Below are 16,336 nucleotides of genomic sequence, written 5' to 3'. Positions count from 1 at the left end.
CCAACCCATCAGTGTTGTCTGCAACATCGCCCTCCCACATTCCACCCACCGGTGTAGTCTCAAATCCCTGACCCCATTACCGTGCCCGGTCATTTCAACCCAAGCTACGTTGAAATCTGCACTGGAGGCCTTCACCGTCATGGAAGCGAGCTGTCTCCCACATAGTCATAGCGCATTGACCCCCATACCCATCACTCGCCCCAGTCGGCCCACCTCCATTGTCGAGTCGGAGTGTAACACCAATGAGACGTTGAGTGATGGCGAGGGGAACAATAGGATCATTGTCATGGGTCCAATGGATCTCACCTCGATTCACCCAGTCCTTAATGATCATCCCTCGCCACCCACCATGAGTCTTGTCAGCATACCCCACCTCCTCGGCGAGAGTAGGGCATACAGCCCCGATGACGAGTATCTCAACCTTGCCGACCTTAGCCTGGACGACCTGGACCTCAGCGATGTCAACCTGCTGGACGATGAAGAGGGTGAGTGGCTGAGGATTGCCGGCCTGACTCTGGGGCAGACGACGAGGATGCGCTGTCAGTGCATACGATCAAGGTTCGATTCCTATGTGAAGACGGCGATCGTCGCAAGATCAAGTTCTGGAGCTCGGCAAACATTCAAGAGGCTCTGGTGAGTGACCGACAAGCCTTGGTATAGATACTAATCTTTTCCTAGGCGCAGTATGCCGCAAAGAGGCAGATGGACAGCCGGGGTTTAGTGGCCAGGCTTGCTTCCACCGGGGTGGCATTACGGCCAAGTCGCTGCCTTGCGCAGCTCGCAGACAAACATTTGGTGGTAAGCCTAACTGTCAGTGGTGCGTTGATTGGGCAATAGAAGCTGCTGACAAAAGAGTGAACGCAACGGCCCGCAGGATTTGGAACACGAGCCGGCCGCTGTTGCTCCGACAAGTACATGAAGTTGACCAATGTTAGATTCAGTGGCAGGTGGCTGACGAGGGCGATTGGGCAAAACACAACCACGTAAACCACGTATATACATGCATTCCAGGCTATCAACTTGTGGGGCCTGTACAGGTCGAACGATTTACCGACGTGTTGCCGGCAGTGTGTCCTCTGGTGATGTTTGTCGGTCATTTTCAATCATCGCTTTTTTCTTTTCTTTCATTTTTTCTGCTTTTTCTGAATTTCAGCTTTGTGGCTGAACAACGACAACCGCTGTGGTTGTCACGCAATGAACGGACACAATTATCACATGCCGTATCCCCAGTCATGCGATCCGGCGCAGAGTGCATGCAACTGCTGTGGCTCAATGAAAAAGAGACGTTGTGGCATATCGTGATGGGCGCCAATCGTTTTTAAAATGTGATTGCAGACTCCTCCGGTGCCCATAAACCCCGACTCTAAACCCGAACTAAAATTGATTTCTTATTCCTTTTCAATACGCATCGTCACCCCCCCCCTCGTTTAGGTGAGGGACACATACTTGGGAAGGTACTGAATGCCGGTCCTGCAGGCGTTAGAAACTGAGAGACACACAATCACTCACGAAGGGCAAGTCGAGGCAGAACCGACCGGGGCAGCGGGAATGATGTTGCCAGAGGCAATACCACCCTGAGACTGGTAGTGGTACCTGAGGACGTTAGTTGTGTCTGGCATGATGGGACGCTGTTACTCACCAGATCTCGTCAAAGACCTTGCCGTTGCAGTTGACGTTGACGGCGTAGCCGTGGTGCTTGGTCAGAGTGGCTTGGATCTGGGCAAGAGTGTATGTAGCCGTGAGGGACGGCACGATGCCGTCGGCCGCGAGCCAGTCATAGGACGGGAGGGTCTTGAAAAGCGACACCGCACGGTTAAAGTAGACGGTAACCTCTTGCTGTGGACATGTTAGGCACAAGTTGAGCAGCATGCAACATACCTGGGGGGCATAGAAGTTGAAGCAAGTCGGCTCCAGAGACGAAATACAAGTTCCGTGCTTGTCCCACTCGTGCTCCCAGAAGCTCTCATCGTCACCTTGGTAGTCCTTTTCAAATCAGCTGGTAGGCTGTTGGAAGAGACGCACCTTCCAGTAAGTGTTCATGTAGTCGAGCGTGGCACTCTGTCCGGCAGCCTGGAGAATCTGGGTGATGTTGGTGTACTCGCGGGCTGTGTCGCAGTACTGCTGGTAGGTACCATCACAGCTGAACTCGTTAGCAAGACTTCAATACAAATGCCAAACTTGAAACGTACTTGTCGGGCCAAAGACCTGTAGCTAGTCAGCAAATGGGCCTCATACCCTCAGTCTGGACTCACCGTGGAGAGTCCACGAGTTGTTGGGTCCAGTCGAAGTCGAACCAGTGTCCCAGAACTGAGTCTCTGCGTAGCGTCAACACGCATTCCCACCAACCGAATACGGCTCCACATACGAAGGAGGTGGCCTCCGGGGGAGTCTGTGCAGCAAGTGTTCTCGACAGTGTCACTCGAGCAAGAGAGAGGGAACGAGGTGATGTCCGAGGCCGAGCAGACGGTCAGGCCAGTGCCAGTGGGGTAGGCAGTAGCGGTGGTCTTGGTCTGGAGATGTTGTCAGTCATTTGTGGATACAATCTCTGCTTACGGCAGTGGCACTGGTAGTGGTAGCTGAGGTGGTCGAAGTGGTGCCTGCAGCATAGTTGAGCGTAAGGCTGACAGCGTGGCTAGCACCAGTGTAGACGGTCTGGCGGGTGCCGCTGGCCGGCACCTGGTCGGCCGAGAAGACGCTCGAGCCAGAGTAAGTCAGGGTACCATCGGAACCCTACAGGATGTTCAGTATCATGACACCACCAGCTATCGCAAATCGGGCTCACAAGGGTAAAGGTGGAAGCGGTGTTGCCCGACGCACAGCTCAGAACACCGGCGGAGGTGATAGTGCACGGACCCTTGCTAGTGGAAAGAGTCGCCTGCTCGCCCGTCACCGCCGCGGTGTACGTCGCACAGGTACCTGCAACGTCAGATATCGAGGGTTTTTCGGGAGAAAACATGACGCCGTTATCTATGGTACTTACCACCGACGTACCAGGTGCCATCCGAAATGACACATCCCACGGTGGTGGCACGCTTGCGCGAAGAAGCGCCCTGGACAGCGTAGAGGTAGCCTTTGGTGGTGGTAGTCGGCGTGCTGGACGTCGTTGCACGCTTCTGCGCATCGTTGTCGAAGTTGCGCTTCGGCTTGAGGGGGGCTAGGCCCCTAGCGAGACGCTGGCCATTTGTCTCGACATCAGCCAGGGCTTGGCGAGGAGCAGGGTTGGCAGGAATCGACCTCGCAACAGCGAGGGGCAAAAGTGCCACGATAAGAGGAGTGAGCACAAGCATTGTGTTGCAGTGTGTCGTCTAGCCTCATTTTGTCCATGCCTCCTTATATACATGCTTACCGTATGCATCACGTTGCGCATTGCGGATGCCATGACGCCCAACTTCGGGCCGACTGTCCCCCGCGGCGGCCGATGGCTTGCGTCACTAGATATAGCGAAGCTAAAATGCTTGGCAGATACGAAACGTACGAAACGTGGGTCGAACATTCTCCGCTCAGGGTTATCAGTCGGCAAATGGTCGGTCACCGGCTTACAACGTGCGCTTCTTCACATGGGTTCTTGATGCATGAGGAAGGTGGGCTGATCATTCACCAGCAACCACACAATATCAGCCCACTCAGTATCATGTCCGGTCCAAGCCGCGAAGAAGGAAGTTGCTCGTGCGTTGTTCTCCACCCGATCCAGTCGGACGTGGTCAGCGGTCGGCGACAAGGTCACACGTGCTGCACAATCTCGAGCGATCGTGCTTCACTGCCGCACTGCTTCCTATGCAGGCATGAGCCGTGTGTCGCAAAAACAGAGTTTACTTTCGTTCCTGGAGCGAAGCAGCCGGTTGTGACGTACAGTATGTGCAGCACGCCGAGGCACTTTAGATTTGCATATGGGCTGTCCGTCGCGTGGAGGACTCGGAGGAAGCTAGGAAATAAGTTATACATTGGGTTTTGAGGAAATCAATGCACAAGCAGGTGTCAGTGTCTTACTGCGGGAGAGACAACCATACTTCAGACGGCCCTAGCCCACAGTCAGCGCATTTCATTGACCACTTGGCCCAATGATGATTTATCTCATTTTTCTGTATTTATTGCTGTCAATACCAAGTGCCAGCACAGGTGGTTCAATGATCGTGGAGACCCGGAAACACCTGCCTCAAGAACTTTTAATATGAACCATGGTGAATACCAGAGTAACGATTGGACAAGGCTCCACCAACAGCAACCTGGCCATTAGGACCAACACTCAAAAACGCGCGCAGCTGCAACCAGCCGAGCAGAGAAGAATCTGAAGCTGGCCGGCTTCAAACAATCTGACCGGTGCTCCACGGTTCTCGAAAGCTTTGAAGACATAGAGGAGACATTGTTCAGGTTTATACATTCATGGTTGAATGTTGGAATTGAGATGGTCAATGCGAGCTCCATGACTTCAGGTCGGAATGGAGCGAACGCAGTGGCCGGGGATTATGCAAAATTGTTGATTGCGAGATGTCGAACTGGGGCCCTTCCCAGCAACACACACACACACACACACACATTGTGTAAGCATTCTCAGCGACAATTACTGGCTCCACGCACGAGTAGCACTCCTTCTTTCCTCACCACTGTCGCCCTCTCACTCTTGCTTCAGTAAACAACAGTACACCACGGTGAGCATCCGCGCAACGCCGTAGCCCTTTCGATCCTCAAGCAATCCCCACTGTCTGTTTCGCTTCACCTTACGGGCCCGCCATTACCTCACAGTCCGCTCTCATCATAAACACAGATCATGGAATACGAGCAACGAGTGAGTCTACACTCTAACCTACGCCCAAAGAGACCTCGAGTTTCCGGAGCCGCGTTATGCGCGGATACTCGTTCTCAGCAAGAACATGAGAAAGTCATTGTAGACGACACGACTTGGAATGAGGGCGATTTCACCCTCATCAGTTCAGACAACATTCCTTTCAAAGTCCTCTCCCACCACATTCTGTCCACTGTGAGTGGCGAGGCTGGCCAGAATGAAGTGATATTGATCCTCACCAACTGAATCAGAGTACTGTCTTCCGACACGGGCGTGAATACGCCACCAGTGGCCACGATACCATCGAGTTCACCGACACCACCTTTGAGACTGCGGTTACCCTTCGCGACTTCCTCCGAGCAATCACCCAGGGACACTTTCTGACCAAATACTATCCACACGCCAAAGGGGAATGGATCGGAACGACAGCTGCTGTGAACCTTTCCGCGTTCTTGGGCAAGTGGGAGTGTGAGGCGGCCCTTTCCTCATTGAAGATTCACAGCCTTCAACGGCTCAGTGAGGAAGACATCGGCCCGGTGAAGTTTTTCGTCGTTGGTTCAGTTCTCAACGACTCACACATTTGTTACAAGTCACTCCTCTCACCCTACTGGCACCACAACAGTACAGGGAACACTGGCCGCGGTTCAAGCAAGTCCATTGCTGCGAGATTCCCCAGGCTTTCCGGGCCCTCGCTTGATCCTACGGCCCTGTCATACGATACGTACAATCAGATTCCTACCGCCTACATGTGGGCACTTACGCGTGCCTGGGCAGAAGGCAAGGATCCCAAGGATACTGCCCAGAAGTTCTTGGGCTTTATTAGTTACACGAAAGGGATGTCGTCGAGTATCAAGCGTTGTTGCATAGTGACTGACCCTCAGCGCATAAGGGTCTAGCAAAGTCAAAGGCCGATGGGTGACAGTCGAGTTGAGCTCCCCAAGTGTTCCTCTGGTCTCTGGGTCTGGGAGGAGGTCACAGATATCGAGTGTGGGATACAGTAGAGTAAATGTACGTGGAGACTCATTTGCACAGCTGATGCATAGCCATTCACCTGTATACGCAGTACACCTCATGCACACACTACTGTACACTCTGGCACACCACGGTCGACCAGGCTAACAGCAGAGGTTCACAGACACTTGTGCCCCAGTGATACCGTAACCGACGCAGTTAGCATCGTGCATACTCGTGTACATCAGCAGCGTAAAGCTCATTGCCCACGAGACCAAGTCCTGCCATTAGCCATCTGTGCGCAAACGTCCCAACAGTTTACAGTTTGCAGCGCCTAGAATGTGGGCCGGGGGGGTGGTGTGACCCACAATGCGCCCCTTCTGATGCCGCACCAAACAGAAGGCTCGAGCCACAACACACAACTTTTGTAACCTCAAACAGCGCACCGCTTTCGTCCTCCACGACACCTCTTGCACCTCTTCATCCCATTCCATTCCACGGGGTGGTTTCAGTCATGAGTGCTTCAACTACCTTGGCGGGTTCCATGGCCACCCCCGACAGCATCCCTCCGCACATCAACATCAACAGCAACGTCGACAATGACATCGACAAGCACAACCCCGACAGTGACGACTCCGACTCGGACACCGAGTCCATCACGGACAACGCACTCTGGATTGAGGGCGACTTCATCTTGATCAGCTCGGACAACACCCGCTTTCGCATCCAGTCGTTCCACTTGTATGCGGCTGTGAGTGCAACATGAAGACACTGTCTGTAGCTTCCACTTACACCGCAATCTAAATCAGAGTCGTGTTTTTCAAGATGCCAAGAGTTTAGCCGTCGGCGAGCTCAAGCTTCACCTGACTGATCCGACTACAGAAAACGCGGACACTATCCACCACTTTCTCCGCCTCATCACTAGCGGTAACGGCCTTGGGTATAAGTACCCTGATGCGTGGATCGGACTCGAGAAGGCCGTCAACCTCGTCGCTTTCCTCAAGAAGTGGGAATCCAAGGCAGCTCTGAACTCTGTGGCCTATCAAGCCCATCAAATCCTTTCCGACCATGGTATCAGTCGCATGGACTTCTTCATTCTTGGAGCGGTGCTTGACGATCCATACTTTTGCAGCAAGGTGCTCAAGTCAACTCCTCAGTCGTACCAGTCCAGCTTGGGAGGACCCAAGTCCTGGGAAACGAAAGCCTTGGTCGACGGCAGGGGCGACGCCGATACCGCGGATCCTACCGCCTTGCCGTACGATACATGGCTACTCATCCCCCCCGACTACTACTGGGCACTTGTCCGCGCCTGGGGAGAGTCCACCGGCAACAAGAGCAACCTTGCTATCAGATTCCTTAAGCTCATTCAAGCAGTGAAAAGTGAGTTTGATGCCCGTCATTTTGAACTAACCAAGTTCCAGGTCAGAAGCTCCATGCGGCGCCGTGACGGATGTTCGCTACGTCGATCACACCGCATACTGTTTCCCGGCGAAGGTTATGGCCCGTATCTACCCTCTCCGCCATAAGATTACTACTGGCTCTACCCCTCACTCGACTCTCGATCCCTCAAGCCCTTCTCTGAGACCCGCAAGCCTTCGTCTAAAGCCGGTGGGCTCGCGCACCTTTCTGTACACACCAGTACCCTCCACCCACCAACCACACATGAGGCTTCCCCTCTCCCCTCTCCCCAACCCGACCGACGCTCGCCCCACAAGCAGGGTATATTATCATGCAGTCTTGTAAATACATGAGAATGTGAAACACCTGTAGCCCGACACAAACACACCTGTACACCATTTGACTGATTCCGTCCCATTTTGTCCTTGAGAAAGCCCGCCACATGGAACTCTTGAGACAGGGTTCTACTTTAAGCCGTGGCCCTTGTGACCGGCTGCATCTTAGGCTCAGTTAGGTGCAAGAAGCATGCTCCTAGGCCCGTCTGGGTGCACGGTGGAAAGGTGATGGTGGCTCATGGCCCAGCCAATGGCGGGCGGGAGCCTGTATTGTACACGAGCTCGCTGGCGTGGGCCATGGTTGTGGGGTTGGTGATGAGTGGGGGGTCACTGGCCGGATCCCAGTCTCACTCCGTTCTCAAACTACACTATTGTACTGGATTTGTGCGCTCATGGCTTGACGCCGTCGTTGATGATTTCAAGGTAAGACAACAGACCGCGACGAGGCAACTTGGAAACTGAAAATCAGGAAATTCAAGTCAATCACGGAAAATAGTTTTATTCTCGAACAATCAGCCTGATCTGGTGTCCCGCCACCATCAAACCACGTCCGCATTGTCAGTCGCATCTCGAAACGCCAACAGAGACTACTGGCCTACTGGTCGCCCCCACAGGGTGCAATGTCGCGGCGGTACTGTTAAAAGCCACTGCCCATCGTGACTTACTCTCAATTCATCCACAACTTACTCCACTCCAACTGCGACATGGAAACTCTGGAGTCTGAAACCAAAATGTCCGTCCAGCCTGATGGTGACACCATGGAAGACTCAAGAGATCAAGTTGAGGACCATCCTGACTGGGTTGAGGGCGACTTCACCCTCGTCAGTTCCGACAATGTCCGCTTTTGCATTCAGTCGTGTCATGTCCTTTCTGCGGTGAGCTGCTTTGTGTTGATGTGGACTCGGTACCATAACTCACTACTTTCTCTCCAGAGTCACATGTTCCGGACCGCCGGTCGCCTTGCCACGACTGGCGACTCCACCATCGAGTTCACCGACACCGTTCTCGAAACGGCCACTGTCATCAACAACTTTTTGAGGACGATATCCACTGGGAATGGGTTGTACTATACCTACCCTGTCACTCAGGATGATTGTGGTTGGCTGAAGGAATGGATCGGGATTGGCCATGCGATAAACCTTGTGGGATTTCTCAGCAAGTGGGAGTGTGAAGCCCAACTGTCCTCCATGCGGCTTCAGGCTCGCTACTTGCGCAGTGAAGCCTCTGAGTGTAATTCACACTACTTCTTCATGTTGGGTGCGCTTCTCGACGATCCCGGCTTGTGCTTCCAGGCCTTGGAGAGTTTTGATATCTGGGATGACGGGGATGACGGCAACGAGGGAGAGTTTGGCGGCAGGGTGGGTTGTGCGATGATTGATCCGACGGCTCTCCCCTTTTGGGCTTGGTCCATTTTGCCATCGAACTACCTTTGGGCTCTCACGAGGTCATGGGGACACGTCAAGACGTCCCGCAGGTCCAAACATGAGGTCGAGACGGTTGAGGACACTTTCCTTCGCCTGATGAAGGCCATCAAAGGTATGTCCCCTTGGAACGCAGGCAGGCCCTGATGCATTCCCAGAAAAGAATACGCCTCACACAGAGAGGGGCAGCTGAGACCGATGGTTCCATCGAGGACGAAGACTCCGAAGACGAATAATGAAACTCGATTATGTCACGCTGTCGTGGAGCCTGTTGATGTCGAGATCACGACCAATTCTTATGAGATCATGAGATGTCTGTGTCACTTGGAGGACGTGTCTCCATCTGTCGACACCACCAGAAACGTCTTCATGACCTCTTCGCTAGTATATCGGTTAGTATAACCGCCTCTCAACAGAGAGAGCCTTCTTCACAAGGAGCATCGCGGTAGAGCAGGGTTCAACTCCCTGGCGGAGAAGACAAGCACGTCTAGGTGCTTATCTTTTGGCCAAGAATCGACCTGGACGGATACAGGGCAGGGTGGCGAAGTCGTAAGGAAGTATGACCAGGTGGCGAAGGCTGGGCTTGACAATGGCTCGAGTTTCCTCCCAGAACTGAACAACCTGACGTCAAGACTTGGCCAAACTGTACTTAAATACAGCCTCTCTCCCTAAAAAGCATGTCGTTTATCGCGCGCAAAGCTCAGCTCAGGTCACAGGGTTGCGGACAGACATGACGCATTCCCCGCCACATTCCTGGATTGAAGTCAAAGAATCAACTACTTTTACCTTCCAAGAGCATGACCACGTACCGTGCAAGCACCATGAAGCTTGAGTACACTCCTCCGGTCCATAAACACCATGCATGCTTCCTAGATGGATGCTTCGTAGCGTGTGTTACTTTTGACAGGTGGCCACAAAGGCTAGGGTGGCTGGCGAGCCCACAGGTTTGTGGACATGATGACGGAAGCAAATCTGCAACCGGCCCGTGTGCTTCTTGTTGTGTTGTTGACGTTCCTCTGTTCCCGTCGTCATCAACTCTCTCGCATCATTCAACAACTGACCGCAGTGTCGTGTCGAGGTACGTCTAGACCCATCACCACCCATCACTGCCCATCACCAAGAGCCTACACCCCCATATCCCCTCTTCACGGCCTGGATGGCTCCCACTGCGGCCCTGTTTGGTCACCAAGGACGCGACTGACTTTCCTTCAGCACCTCGCCATGCCTGTGCGTCCCGTGCCCCTCGCCGCGCGCACGCGGTCCATGGCACGACGTGTATCCACGGATAGCGCGTCAAGCTCCATGTCGAGCTCGGTACCTCCGACAAGCACCCAGTCAGCGGTGCGCGCAAGTCTGAGCAAGCCACCACCCGCGAGCCGCATCCCAACAAGGAGAATGGGCACGCGCCGTACCCCGGCCCCAATGTCCATGTCCGTGTCCGTCCCTAGTCCAGCAATTCCTGCCGCAACTACTCCACCTCCGCCTACTGGATCTAAGAGGAAGGCAGATGATGCCCTCGACGCGAGGAAGAAGGCGCGCTGTGAAGATGCCGCGCCACCCGCTATTGCGCAGACATCAACCGACTGTGGAACCCCGTCCGCACCAGCGGTGGCGCAGCGGCCTTCAACACCGGGCATGGATGTAGACTGGACCAGCACTACCCCTCCACACTCGCCATGCCGCACATTCGTACCAGTGACACCGACATCTCGCACCATTGCACCCCTCCCCCGCACGCCAACCGCGCAGATTGCAGGATCGCGGGTTTCTGTTGCTACCACCACAGCAACCGCCCATGACGTTTCCCGCCCACACATCACAGAAGATGAGAAGCCTTCCGCCGTCCCCCAACCACCTGCACCACCCTCTGTGATTGAGCGTTTTCCGCACAATGGTATCCCAGTCTTCTCCAACTCTCTCGCAGCCCAACATGTCACGCGATCGCCTGCGGCACGTCCCCCACTCCTGGCGACGGCCTCTCCTTTCTACCAGCCTCAGCGGGTACCCGCTTTGATGCCGAGCCCCCCGAGGACTATGCCGTTGGCCCATATGACAATCCCTATTATCCAGGTTACCGACACAAACGGCGACTGTGAGATCATGGGCGAGGAGCCTCCAGTGGCGTCCGGGGTGACCCACGAACTCCAGGTTGCGACCACTTCCGCCGACGCAGAAATGCAATCCACCTCGGCCGATGCTGTGCTGCACACGCCCGGGACCGCGCTCGCCATCACCGACAATGTGACCCCCAGCGAAGACATGGACATTGACATTGACGTCGCTCTTGAACCTGCACCCATGCCCCAAGTCGAGATCCCCGAGACCATCCTCGAGGCCGCTGAGCCCGGCGACACCCCGGACACCAAAGTAGCACCGGTAATCCCTCGCTCTGCTGTTGCCGGCCCGTCACGCTCTCGCCCACCTACGATTCTTTCCTCTTTGCCAGTTCGCCGTCCATCGACACGTCCCCTTTTGCATGCTGCCCCTGCAGAGACCCTCACGCAGGCCGTTGTCACGGAACCCATCCTTCGGCGCAAGCCATCCTATCCTTCATCCCTCGGCTCTGGACCGCTTGCCCGCCCCACGCAACGCGTCGTTTCCAACCCTATGCGCATGTTCAACCCTCCTCCAGCTGTGGATAATGACCCATCACCGACCTCTCCTCGCTCCGTGTCCGAGCCCGTTCGCAAGCCTCAGTCAACACGTCCTCGTATGAGCCTCAGCATGTCGACACGTCACCAGGACACTACGCGGAACCTAGCCGGTCTAAACGATGCCCTCGCTAGGCTTCGCATTCCCTCCGAGACGCGTACTCGCCGCCCACCGTCGGTGCTCATGGAAGAGCGCCCCTTGAGTGCTTCCGCTCCTGCACGCATGTCCAACCCTGCTGCCCGCAAGCTTGGCGAGAAGAACCAGAACACCAACGGCGGCCTGGGCGATATCAAGGATGCCACTGGGACATTCCTCAAGGGCGTGGTCGCGTATGTCGACGTGTACACCGCCGAGGGCGACGATGCCGGCAGTACGTTTGCCGACATGCTCCGCAAGTGTGGCGCGAGAGTGCTGGTGAAGCGCCCAACTGAAATGTGCACCCACATCATCTACAAGGGCGGCCGCTCAGCCACAGCCTCCTTTGTCCGGAAGCTCCCTGCTGAGAAGCGCCCACATGTTGTGGGCATCAAGTGGGTGACTCGCTGTGCGGCGACTCGTTCGCGTCTGCCCGAGACCGAATTCCTCGTCAACCTCGACACCGAGGATGTGTTCCAGGTCCGTCGCAAGTCGATGGAGCCCAAGAGCCTCGTTCCTGTCAAACCTCTTGTCTACAATGTCCCCTCCGGAATCAGCGGTGGCCTGCGTGCCGCGCTCGCCCCGTCTGCCGCCCAGAACCAGCAACGTTATGCCCGTGAGTTGATTTTGCTGTGGGTCCATGAGGCAACGCTAACTCCCGCTTCAGCCAAGATTAGTTCGCCACTCAAGAAGTCGTCCTACGTGCCTTATGACGATGAGAATAGCATGTAGTTTTATGTTCAGATGAGATGTACGGTGTTTATTGTTTATGCATGGGTTCTTGCTTCAAGCAGCATGTGTCACGGCTGAGAAGCAATTCCTTGAGGCAGGTCATTTCGAAAACACACCACGTGTGATCGGATCGCCTGGGATGATCGAGGGTGATCGTAGTGTGTTTCTCACAAATTTACTTCCGTCGCCACCGATTGTTGTTCCACCCTCAACTCGCCGCGGCCGTCCATCCTCATCATCTTGAACCCAACTCCCTGCCATGTCCGAAGGCAAGATCTCATTCTCGTTTGGCGGCAAGCCAGCAGCCAAGAATGGCGCCGCCGCTCCTGCCGCTGGTGTCGCTGCTCCCATGTCCAACATGGAGCTCCTGATGGCCAAGGCCAAGGGAGGAAAGCCAGCGGCCAAACCCGCGCCCAAGCCGATCGGCAACCTCTTTGGCGACGACGATGACGACAACGCGCCGCGACCACCACCAACCGCTGGACCGTCGAAGCAAAAGAAGCCCGCGGTCGCCATGATGTCACGCGCCGAGCGCAAGGCGCAGCAAGAAGCCCTCAAGATTGACCAAAGTGTGTTCGACTATGACGGCGTGTTTGACACGATGAAGGCGGCCGAGCGCGAGCTCGAGGAGAAGCAAAAGGAGGTCAACAAGGAGAACAAGCCCAAATACATTGAGAGCTTCCTCCAGGCCGCAGCTACTCGACGACTGGACCGGTTGCGCGCCGAGGAGAAGATGCTCTCCATCGAGCGCGAGAAGGAGGGCGACGAGTTTGCCGACAAGGAGAAGTTTGTCACCGAGGCATACAAGAAGCAGATGGAAGAGGTCCGCAAGGCCGAGGAGGAGGAGAAGGCGCGTGAAGGTGAGCTATGATCTGTCGAGCTTGAGCTAACAGTCACAGTGGAGGCGCGGAAGGGCAACAAGGGACCCGGTCTCACGTCGCTCTACAAGACAATGTTGGACGACAACGCCGCCAAGCACTCTGCTGCCATGGCGGCGACTTCAAATGCGGCTATCGGTCCGTCGCTCGCCATTAAGCCTCCCTCTGCTCCGGCCTTTGACGACGAGGAAGAGTACGACCCGTTGCTCGCCGCCGAGGCGAAGAAGTCCAAGGCCAAGTCTGGCATCTCTGCTGAGACTGGCAAGGAAGTCGAGATCAACGACGAGGGCGAGGTGGTCGACAAGCGCTCTCTGCTCAAGGCCGGCTTGAACATTACCAAAAAGCCCCAGCCCGCTCTCCCCAACTCGCTCCTGACCGGCCAGCGCTCCACAACAAACACCAACGACAACCAGCCCTACGTCTCTCGCGCGGTGGGATCAGCAGCGACCTACCAGGAGCGTATGGCACGTGAGCGCAAGCGCCTGGCTGACCAGATGCGTGCTCAAGAGGAAGAGAAGCGCGCAGCAGCGGCCCAGCATGCACGTGACGAGGAGGAGGCGGCACGTAGGCGGCGAGAAGGCGATGATGGCGAGGCTGCGCGCAAGCGAGCCGAGGCCAAGGAGAGGTTCATGGCACGTAAACGCGAGAGGGAGGAGGCCGATGCGGCCAGGAAGAGGCACAAAGAGTAGTCACGAGTAGTCCCAATCATATAGCCACCGTTTGATTCCGCCTGGTGCAACCACGATGGACGCTGTGCCGCTGTACCGATTGTTATCACTGTCCATGCAACTCGAGAAGGCCAAGGCCATCGAAGAACGCGAGCGGGTTGAGGAGTAGCTGTAGCCCGACGAGCCCGACAAGGCGCCTTTTGAATAGGCTTCACGGATCGCCGCCAACCACATGGCATCCTGGCGGAGATTCCCTCGCCGTTGCCGCCGTCTTCTCCCACGCCGTCCAACACGCTCCGACGGAGGATCCCTTGCCACAGCACCGCCAGAGCTCGCAGGCCGGTTCACCCCCCTCTCGAGAATTTCGACTTCATCACCAGCAAGACAGAGGACTGTCCCCGCACCGGGACCCATTTCCAAGTTCTACCGTGCACGAGGCGGATTTCTCTGCTGCCGCACATGCGGAGAACACGCCCCTTCGTCAAGCTCGGCACGACGGCACCAGTTGGGCTTCCCTCGGCCGCATCTTCCTGACCATCCGCCTGGAACAGCGTGTGCCCGCTCGCTTGTGACATGGAAGTGTGGCACCAAGTGCGGATGTGACAGGGAGAAGACCCACACAGCCAAGGTTCTCTTCTCAAAGTCCCAGGCAGGACGATTCGTGAGTGGCCGTGTTCCTACAAAGACCTCCTGCGATCCTGATTAACACGTTTCAGATTTGCCAAGAGTGCTTCCACCGATCCACCGATCCACCGATGGTACCTTGAGAACGGCCGCAGAATACCTCCACCTCGACGTCCTACAAGCAAGTCACTGGTTGCCAAGCGGAACTACTGGGCCAGTGAGAAGGTGGTCTGCTATGACTGCAACATTTGCCAAGTTGTACACCCTCCCCGCCGCAGACTTAGGCGTTATCGGTGCCCGCTGGTGCCGACCATGCCATAATCGGAAAAAGGGCATTCACCTTCAAGACGGACAGACATGTGCGAGCTGCCCGCGTACCTCATCCCCGGTGTGGAACCTGGTGTACAACGAACAGGGGAGGTGGTGCCAGAGAAGAAGTTGTGGGGACCGTGCTCCCACAAGCGCTACCGCGCATCGGCCCTCTCTGGGCACACCTGTGCCAAGTGCAAATGTGAACACGGCGTGCTGGGTCCAGACTGGCGACATAACTGTAAGTGCAGGGCTTGCAACTCCGAAGGCATACACAAATGGCTGACTATGGAAAAAGGTCTGTCTCTGGTGTTCTAACCAGCAACAAAACGACGCCACGCGTGCTGAGAGAGCCGCTGCGTCGCGTGCCCGCATCGTGGCGCAGATCCAGGTCACCCAGAACACTCACCGGGCTGCAAAAAATGGCCCAGCCGCTAAACGCAAAGCCGATCAGCGGCCATGACCGCAAGGGTCAAATCGTTTGTTGCGAGTGCGACAAGTGCGATCCAGACACGGACTACATCACCGCCTCGGTCGACGGCACGAAGCTTGTATGCTCGTCATGCTACAACAAGCGCGCCTGGGAGAACGTGAAGGTGGGCTTCGCCTGTGACACGTGCCTCAAAAACTGGACGTTTCTCTGGCTGGATGTTGAAGACGACAAGAAGGGGGTGCCTCACTTGCTCCCGCGAGCGGAATAAGACTGCCACGCTCCTCGCCCACCTTCACGACGTCGTGGCGCAGCTCAAGGTACCGGCACGCTCGTTCCAACCTCCATCCAGCTGCATCTTTGGCCGTGAGACGTCGTCGCAATGGGCCAACTTTTACAAGATCGACAACGCCTATACACCCTCAACTGTCATGGTCTCAAGTCCACACTGCAACGACTCTGCAAGAAACGTGCTTGGTCTCCGACTTCTGGATTGTCTACGCCATTTCGTTCCCAGTTCCCACAAACGTTGTTCCGGGAGTCTAGTTTCTCTACACGAGGAGACCCATGTATAGTACCAGGTGTGGGTCCTTGCCGGTTGTCGGGCTGCAAGGTGGCATCCACCAGTACAGGAGATTCCGTTATTCTGATTGCTCCTGCTGCGCTTTCTGTGCTTGTAAAAACGACAGTAAATGCGATTCAATCCTGCTGTACCTCCATTTCTGTAACTTCCCCCTTCCAGGTTCCCCAGCAGACAGACAGCCTGTAGCGTTCCAACCGCCATGTTGTTGTTGTTGTTGCTGCTGCTGCTGGCGATGATGTTGGCAGTGCCATTGAAGACTGGTGTGAATTTGGTGCCCCACACTGTGTGGTGCCCCGCGCTCCACCTGCGACCGCTTGGATCGCTTGGACGGCGGAAACGGAGGAACGCGGAGGCACAATCGCACACGTTTGACCGCGTTTAGAAATTAGAAATTCCAGAAAAAAATGGGGCTCAGCAAAAACTGTGTTTCTCCCCACTCT

At 55.7% G+C, this 16,336-nt stretch overlaps 7 protein-coding genes across 7 annotated transcripts; 6 read left to right on the top strand and 1 right to left on the bottom strand.

Annotated features, from left to right (window-relative positions):
• Nucleotides 1-139: 139 nt before the first annotated feature.
• Nucleotides 140-808, top strand: EHS24_001975 (uncharacterized protein; the record flags this gene model as incomplete). The annotated part of the gene is made up of 4 exons (XM_028617731.1): nt 140-485; nt 524-633; nt 679-715; nt 804-808. 4 exons carry the CDS (start codon nt 140-142, stop codon nt 806-808), a joined length of 498 nt encoding a protein of 165 aa, XP_028474194.1.
• Nucleotides 809-1,427: 619 nt separating this feature from the next.
• Nucleotides 1,428-3,287, bottom strand: RNY1 (ribonuclease T2-like; the record flags this gene model as incomplete). Its single annotated transcript, XM_028617730.1, has 11 exons — nt 1,428-1,470; nt 1,510-1,593; nt 1,640-1,836; nt 1,879-1,983; nt 2,023-2,140; nt 2,190-2,205; nt 2,253-2,315; nt 2,366-2,510; nt 2,554-2,730; nt 2,783-2,916; nt 2,981-3,287. 11 exons carry the CDS (start codon nt 3,285-3,287, stop codon nt 1,428-1,430), a joined length of 1,389 nt encoding a protein of 462 aa, XP_028474193.1.
• A 1,478-nt stretch (nt 3,288-4,765) lies between these two features.
• On the top strand, nt 4,766-5,676 carry EHS24_001973 (uncharacterized protein; the record flags this gene model as incomplete). Its single annotated transcript, XM_028617729.1, has 2 exons — nt 4,766-4,975; nt 5,032-5,676. The coding sequence occupies 2 exons, from the start codon at nt 4,766-4,768 to the stop codon at nt 5,674-5,676; spliced, it is 855 nt and encodes a 284-aa protein (XP_028474192.1).
• A 569-nt stretch (nt 5,677-6,245) lies between these two features.
• Nucleotides 6,246-7,178, top strand: EHS24_001972 (uncharacterized protein; the record flags this gene model as incomplete). Its single annotated transcript, XM_028617728.1, has 3 exons — nt 6,246-6,482; nt 6,541-7,111; nt 7,153-7,178. The coding sequence occupies 3 exons, from the start codon at nt 6,246-6,248 to the stop codon at nt 7,176-7,178; spliced, it is 834 nt and encodes a 277-aa protein (XP_028474191.1).
• Nucleotides 7,179-8,168: 990 nt separating this feature from the next.
• On the top strand, nt 8,169-9,376 carry EHS24_001971 (uncharacterized protein; the record flags this gene model as incomplete). Its single annotated transcript, XM_028617727.1, has 4 exons — nt 8,169-8,339; nt 8,397-9,000; nt 9,049-9,277; nt 9,340-9,376. The coding sequence occupies 4 exons, from the start codon at nt 8,169-8,171 to the stop codon at nt 9,374-9,376; spliced, it is 1,041 nt and encodes a 346-aa protein (XP_028474190.1).
• A 937-nt stretch (nt 9,377-10,313) lies between these two features.
• On the top strand, nt 10,314-12,404 carry EHS24_001970 (uncharacterized protein; the record flags this gene model as incomplete). Its single annotated transcript, XM_028617726.1, has 2 exons — nt 10,314-12,288; nt 12,340-12,404. 2 exons carry the CDS (start codon nt 10,314-10,316, stop codon nt 12,402-12,404), a joined length of 2,040 nt encoding a protein of 679 aa, XP_028474189.1.
• Nucleotides 12,405-12,663: 259 nt separating this feature from the next.
• EHS24_001969 (uncharacterized protein) lies at nt 12,664-13,971 on the top strand (the record flags this gene model as incomplete). Its single annotated transcript, XM_028617725.1, has 2 exons — nt 12,664-13,264; nt 13,304-13,971. 2 exons carry the CDS (start codon nt 12,664-12,666, stop codon nt 13,969-13,971), a joined length of 1,269 nt encoding a protein of 422 aa, XP_028474188.1.
• Between the last annotated feature and the right edge of the window lie 2,365 nt (nt 13,972-16,336).

This window comes from Apiotrichum porosum, assembly GCF_003942205.1.
Source record: "Apiotrichum porosum strain DSM 27194 chromosome Unknown scaffold_11, whole genome shotgun sequence".
In the NCBI taxonomy this organism is placed as follows: domain Eukaryota; kingdom Fungi; phylum Basidiomycota; class Tremellomycetes; order Trichosporonales; family Trichosporonaceae; genus Apiotrichum; species Apiotrichum porosum.
Note: the sequence above shows the minus strand (reverse complement) of the source record. Positions and strands in the feature narration are given on the sequence as shown.